Source organism: Gymnoscopelus microlampas (assembly GCF_963454915.1).
Source record: "Gymnoscopelus microlampas genome assembly, chromosome: 19".
Classification (NCBI taxonomy): domain Eukaryota; kingdom Metazoa; phylum Chordata; class Actinopteri; order Myctophiformes; family Myctophidae; genus Gymnoscopelus; species Gymnoscopelus microlampas.
This window is the reverse complement of record NC_139956.1, coordinates 9,617,584-9,634,178: the sequence shown is the minus strand read 5'-3', so window position 1 is coordinate 9,634,178 and position 16,595 is coordinate 9,617,584. Positions and strand designations below refer to the sequence as shown.

Here is a 16,595-nt window from a genome sequence, read left to right as displayed (position 1 = left end):
AAGACATTATTCCATTTCATAAACATATACAGTAACTTATAATGCATTATGATACATTACAGCACTTGTCTATATGTGCCTTTATAACTGACTAGTTGTGGTAGTTTAACATGCTGTTTCACTGAGCTTATAATACATTATGACCAGTACTTAAGCCTAGGCTTACCCCCCAAAACAAACAAAAAAATCTATAGATATTAGATATAACATTTGGTCACAAATGTATGATCAATTAATCCATCCCACTATGATTACAAAATGACTTGCTATTGCTAATGCTATTCGCTGAACACAAGATTTTATTTGTTTTTTGGGTGTTTTTTTCTATGTGTGTCCAGTTTGTAGACAGGAGGCAGAGTTTATAGTGTTTATGTAGCCGCACAGCAGCAGGGCCAGAGTTTAAGTGCAGGTTGTATAAATAACACCTGGCTGTCCCATCATTATGGATGGAGGCGTGGCTCTACCCAGAGCATGAGGTGAAACCGTCCAAAAAATCGCCTGTAGCTGGAAAACACTGAGTCACCTCAAGCGCACTCATAAGGTTAATAATCAGATAGGACTCTGCCTACAGGAGTAGGTCATATTCTCAATGTCCATGCAACATAACGATAGGCAAAGGATAAAACAATTACAAACCACTTATTGTACAAGTTGTCCTGTTTTATGATTTATTTTTCTTATTTTCAAATGCAGGAAAATACATCTATGTTATTCTTAAACAAATATAAAAAAAGACAGAACCAAACTAATTTAATTTTAGCTTCATGGAATCTTGGCTTTAAAAACTGTTAACTACACAACTAGACCGTTTAAAATATTGAACAACAGTGGGTGGTCATCCTCAATATTGCATCTTTTCTTTAAATTAAGACACATTCTGAAATGCATTTGAAATACTCCAATATCTTTGCACTCTCTCTCAAAATACAATATCTTTTTACTCTCTCGCAACAATTTACCAATTTTTCCTATTTCATTTAAAGCGGCAGTATGTAACTTTTTTTAATGAATAAAATGTAATTTTGTCCAATCTGTATGGTAGAATATGTTAATACAATATAACTTATACATATTGGGGTGGTTGTATTTGGTCCCCCCACTCTTTTATAGATACATTTAGATCGTGTCAAAGGTCATGTCTCACCTAGACAGGATTTTGACCTGATGGTCAAAATTACATTTCTCCCCTGAGCAAGCAGGCGTGCTCTATTACCTCAATGGTAAAACGTTTAGCACTTGTTCTTGGGTTCATATCCGGGGTAGAAGAGGAAAGTTACATAGTGCAGCTTTAAGGGAGACACAGGGATAGGAGGTACTGTTGTTGGCTCTATAGAGTGATTACCAGAGAGAACAAAGCCATACATATGGATCGCTGTGACAGGCCTGATGAGTGATAATTAAAAATGTCTGGCAAATTTAGCTTTGTACAGATGACATCATATCACTGTGTCTACCCATGTCTAATGCCAGCAATGTTTTCTTAGTACAGTACCATACAATTATATAAATGTATAATAATCATATTAATACAGTATATTTGTAAAGTACTGAAATTATATATATATATAAATGCAAATGTTGCCTTTTCTGGTCATGAGACTAACTAGTGTATTTGAGGAAGAATTATGAGTGCAAGATATGAGAACATTGAATGCCACATGAAAATGTTTAGTTCCAGTTCTTGAAGAACTGTTTGAAAATGACGGTTTCTCTCCCTTGTGGCAAAATCTCCACCTGCAAAATAATAACAGAAGATAGAGGGGAAATCACAATGGAGGTTAATTTGGCTTTCTATGTAAGCTTGTAAAAAATAATAATTAAAAAAAAGTAATAAATATTCACTGAATAGAGCTAGTAAATGTCCAGCGTGATCAAAAATATCCAGAATTGTGTGGTTGTTACAGTTGTTGAGCTCATGGAACACATTCACTTTCGGTAGTATACAGATTGCAGTCACTGGACTTCTTGTGACTGCAAGTTTGCGCAACAAACAGTGCATTCATGTTATATAGCTATAGACATAATATAGAAAGAGTCTGGACAGTTTGTGAGCCACACCTGTGTTTTCATCCTGGGATAGTTCATCTTTTGGATAAATTCATCTGCCATCTTTAGAGCTTCTCTCTTCTCCTCGGCATTGGCTCCACTACCTGTCAATCAATGAACTAGTTTAGTAGTGCTAGTAATACATTTCAATGCTACTTTTGTCTGAAAATAGTCCGTCAGCTTCAGAGACAGAAGAGAGTTCATCTCAAAATGTATTAAAAGTATTACAATTTCATTCAATTAGTGCATCAGTGGTGCAGGGGTAAAGATCCTGCCCACCACCCCGGAGACTGGACTGATTCCGCACGCATTATACCCTCCCGGTGAAATTCCTCACTGTAAAGTGAAAGGAAGAGACTGACAACTCGTCAACTCCTGTGTATAAGAGGAGACATGCTGTCAATCCTCCCCTGACCAAAAACAGTAAAGGTTGGAAGTAATCTCTCAAGACAGATTCTGTTTTGAGAGATTTTTAACTGAATGGGTTCCCAGATTGGGTTGGCACTTGGCAGTGACAGGGACTATACCTGTACAAACAAGGGACGAATTGGCAAAGACTACACTGGAGTGACAATGCAAAAAACATCAAAACAGTTCATAAGAAACATGAAGATAAAGTGATTCAATGATATACTATCTATCACCAGCATCAGAAAACTATCGTTATCCTCTGTGTGCATTTCTTTGGTTGGTCAAGGTTCGAAAATTCCTGACCTTTCCAGACGAAGATCTTTCCATTGGCCCCGTTGTCCAGAATAAAGCAGTCGTCTCGTAACAGCAGCTCCTTGGCAAATGGACTCTTCTCTGACACTTTGGTCATTGTCATCGAACCTGTCGCGTCTGACACCTGTGATACACAGATGTTGTCATTTTTCAAATGAAAATAAAAATACAACTTTTCACCTTGGATCCATGAATCTTAGATGGGAAACAGAATTCAAAGAATAATATAACATTTTTAGACACTAGCATACTTATAGTTTGGCCTACTGATATTATAAACCCCTTTTGCACCTGAGGTTACCTTGAAGAGAGAGGCTGAGTTGGAAGCATCTGCTTTGCTATCCTCCTCTGGGGTGCTCACTGCAAGCTCTGGCATTGGTCCCAGCACCTGTCACTCGAGAGAAATGGGTTGTTTTGGATGAGGTTTAGCCTTTAGTCTTGGTTACCCTAGACTGTAGTCTAGACTGAGAGAACTATTTTGGATATACTCCCTTCATACCTTCTATACACAAATGGCCTCAATATGAAAAATGATTACTCTGTAATTCCCCCTTAATGACTTACCATATTGTTCTTAATTTAATCATTAAGGGCATTATTCTTTTTTTTTATGTTATCCCATGATTTTGTAACCCATTTTTTCACCAATTTCCTAAGCATTAATCCTGGGCGCTACACTCCCTATGGCTATGCCAGTCTGGGGAGGGCCCAGAACTGAGCTCATGCTTCCTTCAATGCATGAGGAGTGAGCAGGCCGCTTCTTATCACAGGGGGGAGTTTCCCCTATTGACGTAGGGCGTGGAAGGAACATGTTATTCCAATCAGTTCCTTTCCCCTCCATCAGGTGCCCCGGCTGACCAGGGGGAGGCAGTATAGAGACCAGGATTACAGCATGTTTTTTGTGATCTACTCTAGGGGACATGGGGAAAACATGCAAACTCCACACAGAAAGGCCATTATTCTTTGCAGTGTTTTCCTGTTTACCTTGAGCATCTCCGTTGGCTCCTCCCCCTCGCTGATGTCAATGATGTGGGCTTTACCATGCCTGTCTGTGTCACGAATCAGCGAGGCGATCTCACGCACTTTCTGCTTCTCAAACATATTGGCCTGGGAACCAGTCCATGACACGATAGTCTGAGGAGCATAGGGAAGTGGATTATGCTGATGGCTCTGTACAATATGTATAATTTTTTTTTTTATCAAGGCCAGGATACAGAATAAACATTTAAATAAAGTTTGAAATCATGAAACAAATGAATGACAAATTGGAACTGGAAGCTGATAACTGATCTTTGTAGGCTTCTCTCTCTTGATTGGACGAAATTTGTAAAATTTTAATTACATTTGAAAATGGAATTGGATGCATAATCCTTAATCCATAAGAAGTCCGAGATCCATATTTGAGCCACACCATTCCATATTGTAAGCATGAAAATCATGGGCATTTCTGTCCCAGCTTGCATCTACAATGACATAGTCAATGAAAAGTTCCCTTCACCTGCCCAAGGTCCAGGATAAAGCAATCTCCTTTATTGAAGCTCTCCCACGACAGCTCCACCTCCTTGCCACGGATGTTTCGTTTGCCTTTGATCTGGTATAACCTGTGGACTGGTCCGGAACCCTGGGCCCTCCTGAATCCTGACTCCACGCCCCCCTCCTGGAAGTAAAACAAAATTATTATTTTTTTGCCAGCTACTAAGTGTGTTTACATACTGTAAGTTTGTCATGTCTTTAGAATGTTAAGATAACATCACAATTACAGCAACATGTATGATAGGATTCTCTTTTCAGTTACTGTCTATACAGGGGGTTGATTTAGATCCTTTACTTGTTTTCTTATCGGGAAATGCCAGAGTTGTCATATGGTAGTTAGCCTGTGGCAAGTCATGTGGAAAGAAAGAAGCAGAAGGAAGAAGTAGAAGTGGCAAGAAACAAGAAGTTTCTACACATGCCACTTACAGAAGTAGCCATGTGGCAGGAAACTCATAGAGATACACATGCATGCTCTTTGCTGATGATGGATATTGTGAAACGATCAGCATGTTTTAACACTGCATTTGTGTTTAATCGACAATAGCTGCTTTTGAATAAAACCTCAGTCATTTTATCTGACTCTTTGGGCTACTAATAATAGTAGCATATAATAACATAACATAATTAGAATGAATTGCTGCATGACATTTGAAGCCTTTCCTTATCAATTGTATTTTTCCCAATCACTAAAATAGCTCACCAATTCAAACAACCATCATCCCCAAAGCTTTGACCTCGCAAGATTCTACAGAAGGGTTTTTGTTAATGTTGGGTTTGTTTGTGTGACCCATGCAAGAATCAAACAAGCAGCTGTCATGCAAATAGAAGTAAGGTTCTCTCGCTTGGCCCATCCCCACCTTGTAGCTGACCCCTCTGGGAAAGAGGTTCATGAACTCTGGAGACTCGTAGCCCTGGACATGCCGGTGTTGGATGGGGTCACCACCCAGGAAGTTGTCCAGCTGGGTGCCCAGCATGGCACATGCCACCTGCTCATCACGGGATGACTTCTCACCTGTCAGGAAGGGGGGGGGGGGGGGGAGAGAGAGAGAGAGAGAGAGAGAGAGAGAGAGAGAGGGGGGCTTGAAGTGTTAGAGAGACAAGTTCAGAACATTTACACTGCATGATTATGTCAGTTTTCCCCCTCAAACATGACATAAGAGCAAAATGGCCTCCATGTGAATATGGTCCATGCTAGCTTCAACTTTTAAATGTCTTCTTTCCTCTTGCTTTAAATTATTGAGGCTACTTGGCAAGTAAAGTTTTTGGGCTGCAAGTGACTCCTTTAATGAGAGAGAGAGAGAGAGAGAGAGAGAGAGAGAGAGAGAGAGAGAGAGAGAGAGAGAGAGAGAGAGAGAGAGAGAGAGAGAGAGAGAGAGAGAGAGAGAGAGAGAGAGAGAGAGAGAGAGAGAGAGAGCAGGGGAAATTGGAAACAGTAAATGATGCAAAACGAGATTAAGTCGTCATAGCGGGATGTAAAGGGAAAACAAAGGGATCCCTGACAAAGGGAATAGAAACAAACGAAGCCTGCATTAATGGGGCAGGCGAGCGACAGGTAAACAATAACACCACACAGGTCAATGGGTCATACGAGGGAGAGTGGGGTCGGAGATCCATGTTTGAGCAGGGTGACAGGCCTCTCCCAGCTGTGACAACCAGCTCAGTGTTACCTAAGCACCGGATACATGCTGGAAACAACAAGCACATTTGAGTACTGTAAGAGTCCCCCTGCATTTTTAATGGGCCCGGCACAGGAACGTGCCCATCCCATCGGGGGTTCTGTCCCACTGTTGTATCTCCCTAATCCCTACACAACCCATAGCCCCACCCCCCATACCACGTCCCCAGTGGTGGAAAGTAACCAAGTACATTTAGTTAAGTACTGTACTTAAGTACAATTCTGAGGTATTTTTTACTTTACTAGAGTATTTCCAATTTTCAGTACTTTTACTTCTACTCCACTACATCTCAGAGGCAAATATTATACTTTTACTCCACTATAATTATTTGAAACCTTCAGTTACTAGTTACTTTGTAGAGTTTGATTATTATTACAAAACATGCATTAACCACTTCAGCCCTATGCCCTATAGGCCTTTTGAAATTAGCTGATCTACAAGCTCACAATTTGAAAAGTTGCGAAATGGGACATTCTGCAAAATGAATACTTTCTACTTTTGGTACCTTAAGTACATTTTGATACCAATACTTTTGTACTTTTACTCAAGTCAATTTTGAATTCTGCCCGCCCCCCCCCCCTCCCCGGCATCATTGTCCCATCCATCTCTGCCCTCCTCGCATAATTATGCGTAGCCTAGGGTCAGTGTCCTGTCTCAAATGTCATCATCACATTAGCTGAAGGGTTCGTAGCTTTTCAGACACAATTGCTCTTAAAAGTTAATTATTAACAGCCACATTACAGCCACAGCCGTAATTAGGTGCGTTATACAGGCCATTGGCTAGCAGTTCATCTTGATAGAGTGGTGCTTTACCTGGCCAAAATATGTCCTGTTATCAGCCTGAGGATCTATCAAGATACCACTTGATACACTGTTCTGTGTTCAACAGGACACGCCGTTATAACTGAACTTTCGTTCTGTGTACTCATTATAAATATATTCATAAAGTCAGTTTAATCGAATTGTCTGCGCTTAGTTTCCACTGGGCACAAAACCGGTCCATTATGTCCACTTCTGTTGCTCACTACTAGTAGACTCTCACCTATCCACATGTGGACGTCGGCCCCCATGAATCCACGGTTATCCAGTACCAGGTACGAGTCTCCGTTGAAAAAGGCCCCCACCTCCAAGGGATCCAGCAGCACTGCCTTCAACTTCTCCACCCTCCACACCTTGACCCCTGGCTCCCGGACATCTGGTCCAAACTGCCCTGGTGCTGCCTGGAACGGGAGCATTCTGCAAGGAGAGAGGAGAAGAAATAACTTGTAGTCAGAAAACTGATCATGTTAATTATATGAAAATGTTTCCCCTACTGTATATAATAGTAATAATAAGGGTAATAATAATAATAATAATAATAATAATAATAATAATAATACTGATAATATTCATAATCATCATCATCTTTATTTACGGTAGGTATGATTTCATGAGTGTGAGAATTTATCTTCTGAGTATAATGATATTTTTATAGCACTTTTTTTTTTTTTACTTTGTTTATTGGATTTTTCTGCAGCAGTATTCAGCATTAAAAGAACATAAGGTACAGAAAAGCTTTTTAAAGCAGCCAATAAAATACAACATTTCAATAGACACATTCAATTATCATTTTTATAGCACTTTTAATACAAAGGAAATGCAGATCAAAATACAGTCATCATATAAAGATGAAAGATCCACATACATCGAGAAGAAAAAGTAACAATTCAAAATAAGTCATTTAAAATTGGGAGGAATGGCAGGTATGGAGAGATGATAAGGCTGCGGAAAGAAAAACAGATGTATGTACGCTCTGGTTGAATGGAGGAGGGGTGAGGTTGTGGGTTCTATAGTGAGCTAGGGTGCAAATGGACAATTGTTCTTCTGAAGGAAGTGGTTTACTGGTCACCATAGGAGGAAGTATTTATTTCTTGTACTTCCTTAATAAAGTATTGCCCAAGGACAGAGCAGTTGTGTGGTAGTGTGGGGGGTGTCAGGTGTCACTAAATCTTTGTGGTGAAACACTTTTGGCTGAAAATTACTCTAGAAAGGTGTTTAACCACTTCTCCCACATTCTAATCTAACAAAAGAGATAGAGTAAAGGCAAGCCATTTAAACAGCATTGTACAACCGTGTCGCTCCGAAGATTCACAGTAGGCTGTTGGTAAATGTTGAGTTGAGAACAGAACACTTGAATACAGACACACCCATACAAGTAGGGTGTGTCTTTACTCAAGTTGGATCATGTCACATGTGACGTGAGACTGAGGCCTGTATATTGTTGTGGGACTCCATTAGAGCACTGTTTCCCAAACAGTGTTTTTTTGGGCATGTCATGACATGCCCAAAATAGGGATGCCTGACTTATAGTGGTCAAAGATCGCTGTGCGACACCGTCATACTGCGAAGTATAAAATAGTGGTGAATAGAAAGAACAACAATCTACACATTATAGACAGGCCTTGCAATGAAATCCATTCTACAGCTGTAGTTGTACAATGCATTCATTTACATGTTTCCCAAACTACTCTGTGCTTTGGTAGAAATTCAGAAATCTTTCACTGGATGAAAGTGTAAAGCTGCAGTATACCTAACTACACACAAGAGCACACAATTTCCATTCAAATTTTGATTATAATGCAGATTGAGACTCATAACAGTGTTTAAGACACACACACACACACACACACACACACACACACACACACACACACACATGACTTTCAGTGAAAACTGCTATAATTCTGGAAAAAAACGCTGTAAAACGATTGCTGCAACACTGTTGTGGTCTCATTTCTTAAATAATTGTACATGTAAATACTATACAAAGTAGGCACAATCTGTCTCTGACAAATGTAAATGTCAATCAGTTTTAATTTAATTTCAGCTTCGAGTTAGGCACCAAGGAGCAAACAATACTGATACACAGCAAAATCCTCAATGTTAATTTAACTCTAAAAGTGGTCCACTGAGGATTTTATTGCGTAGAATAAACATAGGACATGATTGACACTAATATGGCTCAATTACAACTTGGCCCAACAGGGTCGATTAAATAGAGTGCTCAATCTAATTGGCCTCAGTTGATTATAGCGATTGAAGTCAGTAGAGGATAAAATAACTGACCACTGATCTATCATTTTGTGTGTGTGTGTGTGTGTGTGTGTGTGTGTGTGTGTGTGTGTGCGTGTGCGTGTGCGTGCGTGTGCGTGCATGTATGCACATGTGTGTGATTATATTTAAGGTTGTGTCTGCAAATCTGATGCATTTTCTGAACCATCCTCAGAGATGCATGTTTTGCATACAAACTACACATTTATCTCCTGATTTCAGATAAGATGTATTCTCATGGAATGATGCCCAGAAATACTGGGGGAAAAGGAAACTTGTTTGGGTTAATTGTGGGCTGTTGTGGGAGGTCAGCAAACAGCTGCATCTGACATACACAGGAAGCCAACGCCAGCTCGACCCTGCCCTGATGCTACCACCTCTTACAAGTCGCTGTAAGAGAGCAGCTTAGTGAAGCTGGAACTCCTGAATCATAATTCCTGCATTCTGATATCATCAGTGATATACTGTATATACAGTATGTGTCATTTATGATGTTGCACTGTAAGCCTAGGCTACAGTATATCTGTATTTATTGCAACCCTAAAGCAGAGTCACCCATCATCATTGCATCACTTCCTAACAGGAAAACAAGTTAGTAAAAGTGTTGGCAGAAAGAGAGAATGACAGAGCAGGAGAGTAAATATTTGAACACATAAAAGCTAGGAAGGGCATGAGCAAAGAGCGGAAGAGAGAGGGCCCTTCCACAGAACACACAAGGGCCCGGGCAGGTTAGGGTTACATTGCTTGGACAAGCTACTTGAAGAGTAAGTAAGCAGAGAGAGAAAATGCCCCGATCCACTTAACTGTATGATCTCCCCAGGTACGCTGCCTGACTCCGGCTCCATTCTGCCTGTCCACTGGCGTGTGTGCGAACGTGCTGGTGTGTGTATATGTGTGTAAGGGATCACGGGGTGCCGGCAAGGAGGAGTGTTTGCGCTCACCTGGCCTGGTTAGCTTATATGCTGGTGGTAACAGGAGCTGGGATGATGATACCCGCGGCCCGTGGATAGGGCACCGTGGGGGGGGGGAGTCGGGTTCCTGGTTCCTGGTTGCTAAAGCTAAACGCCAAGCTGATAATTACTGGGAGAGCTACAGCTGCTAGTTTTTCAAGCTTCCCAGCTACTTCATTTTGTCCCTCTGCTGTTTCCTTTCCTCTGCCTCGGCATGGCTTGTATGCCCATTGCCGCCCTGTCCCCCCTGGTGCGGCTCCATATTTTATCAGAGAAAGTGACAAAGCATGGGGGAGATGTCTTTGCTGCGCTGTTAAGCAAATCACTTATTACTATCTATCTTCATGCTCCCTTGAGAATGACACTTAACGACTTTGGTGACCTTTTGGCCTGTCCCATATTGGCACAATTTGCCCAAAATGAAAAATTATCATTCATATTGTTTTGCCATTCATTATGTACTGTCTCTTAATGTGTACATTTGGGCAACTTTTCAGAATCCAGGGGGGTCGAATGGGGCAGTCGCACAGGGTCTTGCACCTATGAGGGCCTTGCGTCAGATAGTGAGGTGAAGAGGAATCAACGACTGTTCCTTCTAATACTCTCTTTAGCAAGCACTGATTTTCAGAGACCAATCATCTGCAATCTGACAACTTTACATGATATGGGACAAAGGAAGGAATGAAGCAGGATGCTAACGTAAGTCTTGCTTTGGGATGTGGCTAATGAAAAAAACAGAGAGGTAGACAGAGGTGTAAGACAGAAACACATCCTAGGCTCGTAGTATCTGGTCAGATGGAGTTAGCGAGAGAGAGAGAGAGAGAGAGAGAGGATCAAGAGAGTTGACAGAGGGCTGGAGCGAGAGAGGCGAATGGAGATGTAAGGTCAGAGATAGGCTACAGGGGTCACTGAACAAATCAGTCATTCATGCGTTAGTAACCAGACAGAAATATGAGAGCTGACAATATGCAGGCAGACGGAGCAGGAGGCGAAGAGAGATATGAGCCCAATCTGTCGATTGACTCTGTGTGTGTGTGTGTGTGTGTGTGTGTGTGTGTGTGTGTGTGTGTGCGCGACTGCTCATGCATGCATGCCTGTGTGTGCGTTTGTGTGTACCTGTGCGTGTCACGCGCGTACAGTATGTGCGTGTACTGTGTAGGGCAGGGTGTAGCCACTCTACGTCTGGGAGATAAAGGGATTGGATAATGAGAGGGGAGACTGAAGCAATTAAATGAAAAAGCCAATCCAAATACGAACAGCTCAACGGCAAATACAAAGCTAAAGATACAAAAATTGTTATGAGATGGTAACTATGACTATCTGATTAGAGAATAACTGGATGCGGAAAGGGCAGTTGGCACAGTCACTATGGATGTGTATATTACTGCTGTTTTAAAACACATTATATTTCAATAGTTAAAGTTATTGTCATGTGTATGATATTTTATACTAATAACTTATTTTTAACATAACCTACCTATAAATCTACTCAACTAAGTTACAACACTCACCTTAAAATACTGTAGTAGAAAGGAGGAACAGGAGAAGGAAGTAGAGAGTGAGAAAGAGAAAGAGAGAAAAAGGGAGGGAAATTATGGGAGAGTAACTGAGATTTTATTGTTCCACCCTGCAGATTCTTCTGTTATTTCCAGGAAGGAATGTCTGATGAACAGATTTGGAATGCAGTGACAGGAAGAAAACAAACAAAGCGGTTTCTTTTTTTGGTGAGCTTTTGGCAAAAAGATCATATGAGAATGAAAAAAGGACACAGAAAAGTGTCAAAACAGCTATCCTAACAGTAACAATATTATAAAGAATATTCAGCCAAGAGTTTCCTGGTGAGACTTACCTTGCAAATATTGGTGGTGGAAGCAAACTGCACGCCGATGGAGAGAAAGAAGGGAAGTGCAGTCAAGGCAAGGACAGGCACGTTCTTTACGCAAACTCTCTCCCCCACACACACAAAAAAAACAAAGACATTTTTTCCTGCCCTCGTCTCTTGCAATCATACTGTAGCCCGGCCCCTGACTCAGTCACTCAACCACATACAAAAAGAAGAAGGGAAAAAAAGTTGAACACTTTACAGAAATAGATTAGGCTTAAAAGCTAAAACTAAAAGAAATACAAGCTATGATAGTTTGACAGTTCTCTTTAATATGAATGGAATGGCTGGTGTTTTTAAGAGGTCTACATGATTTGGAACAAATTCAAGTACTTTTAGTTCTATAAAGCAGTGGTTCTCAAAGTGGGGTCCGGGGACCCCCAGGGGTCCTTGGGGGGGTACCAGGGGGTCCCCAGCAAAATTCGTTAATAAAGCGTCACAATCATTTGAACCCCTTTATCCATATTTTATATTTTGGCTATTCAAACATAGCAGATCAACAAGCTCATAGCGTGGCACAGAGTGCCGCGCTATGAGCTTGTAGATCTGCTATTTTTGAACAATCTTGAACATTTTTGTAAATCTTTGAATATATATTCTTTAAAGCGAACATTTGTAACTCAAATCTTTGCTTCTGGGGGTCCCTGGAACAAAATATTTTGAGATGGGGGTCCTTGACATGAAATAAAGGGCATTCAGTTCCTATTTTTGTTTCATAGAAAGGGTTGAGAAAGATTCTTATTCTAAGTAATTGTTTGCAGCTTTGGTGACCTACATAGCATTGCTAACACAATTATATAATGATTAAAGTGCCTTTTGAATGGAATGATACAAAGCCTGTAGAGCTAGTTCAAGCAGACACCTCAAAGCAGTGCCAGGTTATCAGTCACATGCACACAATTCATCTGATTGGTTGGTACTTAATACCACTACTTAGTTCAGTTGTTTTACTGAACTAAGAAAAATGATGACAATATGATGGATTGTCCCTTTAATCATTACCTCCTCAACTGATTACTGTGCTTTTAGGCTTACAGTAATAGTCACCAGACATCAACCCCAACAAACAAGAAGCTCCAACACAGCCTAGTTCATATTTCTGTTGTAATAGATTTTTAACAACTGAACGCAAAGTATATATTAGACTTTAGTCATCACTGAGACACACCTATGGGAATCACGCAGCCTTCATATAAACTTATTCACTGCACATAGTCAGAGTGATTCATTAGTGCATTCATTAGTGGCACAATATGTCCAAGCACACACACCAGCACGTGCGCGCGCGCGCGCGCACACACACACACACACACACACACACACCACTTAAGGGTTGTGTCCATAGATGGAAGTGAATTCAAACTCCACCTCTGTTTATGTTACTATAGTAGTGAAAATCTATAAGCTAATAAAAACATTTTAAAATCTATTTTGTGTCAAATTATTATACAGTATCAGAAAAAAAATCTTTTGTTGGTGCTTTATTAGCTTATTTCACACTCCGTTACAATGCAAGAAAACAGCATGAATTGTAGATTACTGGCTGCTCTCCCTAGCTACCACTTCAGGTATGGCCTGGTGCCCAGTGATGGAAGAAGTACTCACACGTTTTACTTAGGTAAAAGTATCAATACTGCAATGTAATAATATACGCTGTTACAAGTATGTCCTGTATTCAAAATGTACTTTAGTAAAAGTACAAAAGTATCGGCATCAAAATATACTTAAAGTACCAGAAGTAAAAGTATTCATTGTGCAGAATGTATTTCAAAATGTATAAAGAATCTTTTGAAAATAGCCAATCTACAAGCTCACAATGCGTCGCATCATGCCACATTGTGGGCTTGTCGATCTGCTATTTATATATATATATATATATATATATATATATATATATATATATATATATATAGGGCTGAAGTGGTTAATGTATGTTTTATAATAATAATCTAAATCTACAAAGTAACTAGTAATTGTAGTGTAGTGTAGTAATATAATTGTAGTGGAGAAAAAGTACGATATTTTCCTCTGAGATGTTGTGGAGTAGAAGTAAAAGTATTGAAAATTGGAAATACTCAGTTATTTTACACCACTGCCCCTGGCTGTCCCTGGACACACCCCAGATCTCATTATCAGTTTACTGAGGAATATCTGTGTTGTCTAGCACCACCCTGTGGACAATTTCACTTTTTTGCCATTTCGATATTTCATAACTTTTACACTCCATACTAACTTTGAAAAAAATATATATTAATAATGCAAATACATGTTTTATAATTCAATAACAAGTTGAGTTAATAGTTTACACTTTATTTTCGAGTTCAAAATAGTTATCACATGTTTGCCTGAAAAGGAATCTTTGAAATGTTGCATAGTTTTAGAATTGTACTCCTTTAAAAGTTCAGAGATTTATAATGGAGGCGGATGGAAGGTTTTGGGACCTAAAAAAAACACTTTCACCTAGAAACTCCATTCACAGTTCAAAAATTCCACCTTACTGTGGACATGCATGCTTGAAATGTTTTCTTTGAAATCATTTATAGTTTGGGAGATATTTAACTTTAAGCGCCCCATGTATTGTCGATGCGGCAATGGACATTTAAAGGCAGGCTTACAACTACATACTTACGCCTAGTAACCTCATTCATACTTTAAAATGTTCATCTTACTGTGGACATGTTTGCCTGAAAAGGAATCTTTGAAATGTTGTATAGTTTTAGAATTGTACTCCTTTAAAAGTTCAGAGATTTAGAATGGAGGCGGATGGAAGGTTTTGGGACCTTAAAAAACACTTTCACCTAGAAACTCCATTCACAGTTCAAAAATTCCACCTTACTGTGGACATGCCTGCTTGAGATTTTTTCTTTGAAATCATTTATAGTTCGGGAGATATTTCCGAAAAAGTGTGGAGGCCAAAATCGTCCCCCCGAAAACCTTTTAGGAGTATGTTTCAGGCAATTTAGAGTTGATTGGTAGTACTTTGTAGTGACACTTTTTTTGGTCCCTAACATTCATCGAGCTCTGGACTTGGTACATTTATTTTTTCACCATTGGGTCACTACCGAAAAGAAAACGAAACGAAAGTTAAATCCGAAAAAATCACTAAGTGTGGAGGCCAAAATCGTCCCCCCGAAAACCTGTTAGGAGTACGTTTCAGGCAATTTAGAGTTGATTGGTAGTACTTTGTAGTGACACTTTTTTTGGTCCCTAACATTCATCGAGCTCTGGACTTAGTAAATTTATTTTTTCACCATTGGGTCACTACCGAAACGAAACCGAAACGAAAGTTAAATCGGAAAAAATCACTAAGTGTGGAGGCCAAAATCGTCCCCCCGAAAACCTGTTAGGAGTACGTTTCAGGCAATTTAGAGTTGATTGGTAGTACTTTGTAGTGACACTTTTTTTGGTCCCTAACATTCATCGAGCTCTGGACTTAGTACATTTATTTTTTCACCATTGGGTCACTACCGAAACGAAACCGAAACGAAAGTTAAATCGGAAAAAATCACTAAGTGTGGAGGCCAAAATCGTCCCCCCGAAAACCTGTTAGGAGTACGTTTCAGGCAATTTAGAGTTGATTGGTAGTACTTTGTAGTGACACTTTTTTTGGTCCCTAACATTCATCGAGCTCTGGAGCTCAGGACATTCACAGTTCAAAAATTCCACCTTACTGTGGACATGCATGCTTGAGATTTTTTTTTTTTAAATAATTTGTAGTTTTGGAGATATTTAACTTTAAGCGCCCCATGTATTGTCGATGCGGCAATGGACATTTAAAGGCAGGCTTACAACTACATACTTACGCCTAGTAACCTCATTCATACTTTAAAATGTTCATCTTACTGTGGACATGTTTGCCTGAAAAGGAATCTTTGAAATGTTGCATAGTTTTAGAATTGTACTCCTTTAAATGTTCAGAGATTTAGAATGGAGGCGGATGGAAGGTTTTGGGACCTTAAAAAACACTTTCACCTAGAAACTCCATTCACAGTTAAAAAATTCCACCTTACTGTGGACATGCATGCTTGAGAAACCTTTTTTTTTAATCATTTGTAGTTATGGAGATATTTAACTTTAAGCTCCCCATGTGCAGTGGTTAAGATACAGGGCTTGCAACCAGAAGATTCCAAGTCCAGCATGGATATTTCCCAACTTTTACCTGACTCTTGCATCTTTTTCTATTTTTTTCAATGAAGAGTGCGCCAGAAAGCATTACCACAAGCAGAACCTTTTTTATTTATTTAATTATTTTACATTTTTCCACGTTTTACCTGGCTGTTGTAACCTAATCTTTCAATGAAACCTGCATAATAGAACAGATGGTTTACTCATCTCAGTGAACACAACAAGTATAAACCACAGTGGTGCAGTGGTTAAGATACAGGGCTTGAAACCAGAAGATTTCAAGTTCAATTCCAGCATGTAAATTTTCCAACATTTACCTGTCTCTTTTACCTTTATCTTGTCTTTCAATGAAGAGCACGCAATTGAACACAACAAGTATAAACCACAGTGATACAGTGGTTAAGCTACAGGGCCGGCAACCAGAAGATTCCTAGTTCGAATCCAGGATTCGACATGGTTCAAGAGACCCGATTATGGCAGTGTGTCTCTCAACTGCTCCCCTGCTTCATGTAAAATCCTCCTGCAAGCAATTATGTAAAATGGGCAAAAAAGATGGGGCAGTGTGTTTTT

The 16,595-nt window shown here is 39.8% G+C and overlaps 1 protein-coding gene across 4 annotated transcripts; it reads right to left on the bottom strand.

The window, feature by feature from the left end:
• Positions 1–639: 639 nt before the first annotated feature.
• Positions 640–12,024, bottom strand: capgb (capping protein (actin filament), gelsolin-like b). Of its 4 annotated transcripts, none has more exons than XR_014599727.1 (10): positions 9,873–10,001; positions 7,021–7,214; positions 5,160–5,314; positions 4,268–4,426; positions 3,754–3,903; positions 3,071–3,157; positions 2,761–2,893; positions 2,059–2,150; positions 1,353–1,734; positions 640–942 (listed from the first exon to the last, which is right to left on the bottom strand). XR_014599727.1 is itself a non-coding variant. In XM_084043762.1 (10 exons), the coding sequence occupies exons 3-10, from the start codon at positions 7,211–7,213 to the stop codon at positions 1,669–1,671; spliced, it is 1,035 nt and encodes a 344-aa protein (XP_083899888.1). In that variant the 5' UTR covers position 7,214; positions 11,135–11,200; positions 11,868–11,961; the 3' UTR covers positions 640–1,668. The 4 variants fall into 4 exon arrangements, 3 of the variants coding, with proteins under 3 accessions (XP_083899888.1, XP_083899887.1, XP_083899886.1); XM_084043762.1 differs by lacking the exon at positions 9,873–10,001 and adding exons at positions 11,135–11,200; positions 11,868–11,961 and having other exon boundaries at positions 640–1,734; XM_084043761.1 differs by lacking the exon at positions 9,873–10,001 and adding an exon at positions 11,868–12,024 and having other exon boundaries at positions 640–1,734.
• Between the last annotated feature and the right edge of the window lie 4,571 nt (positions 12,025–16,595).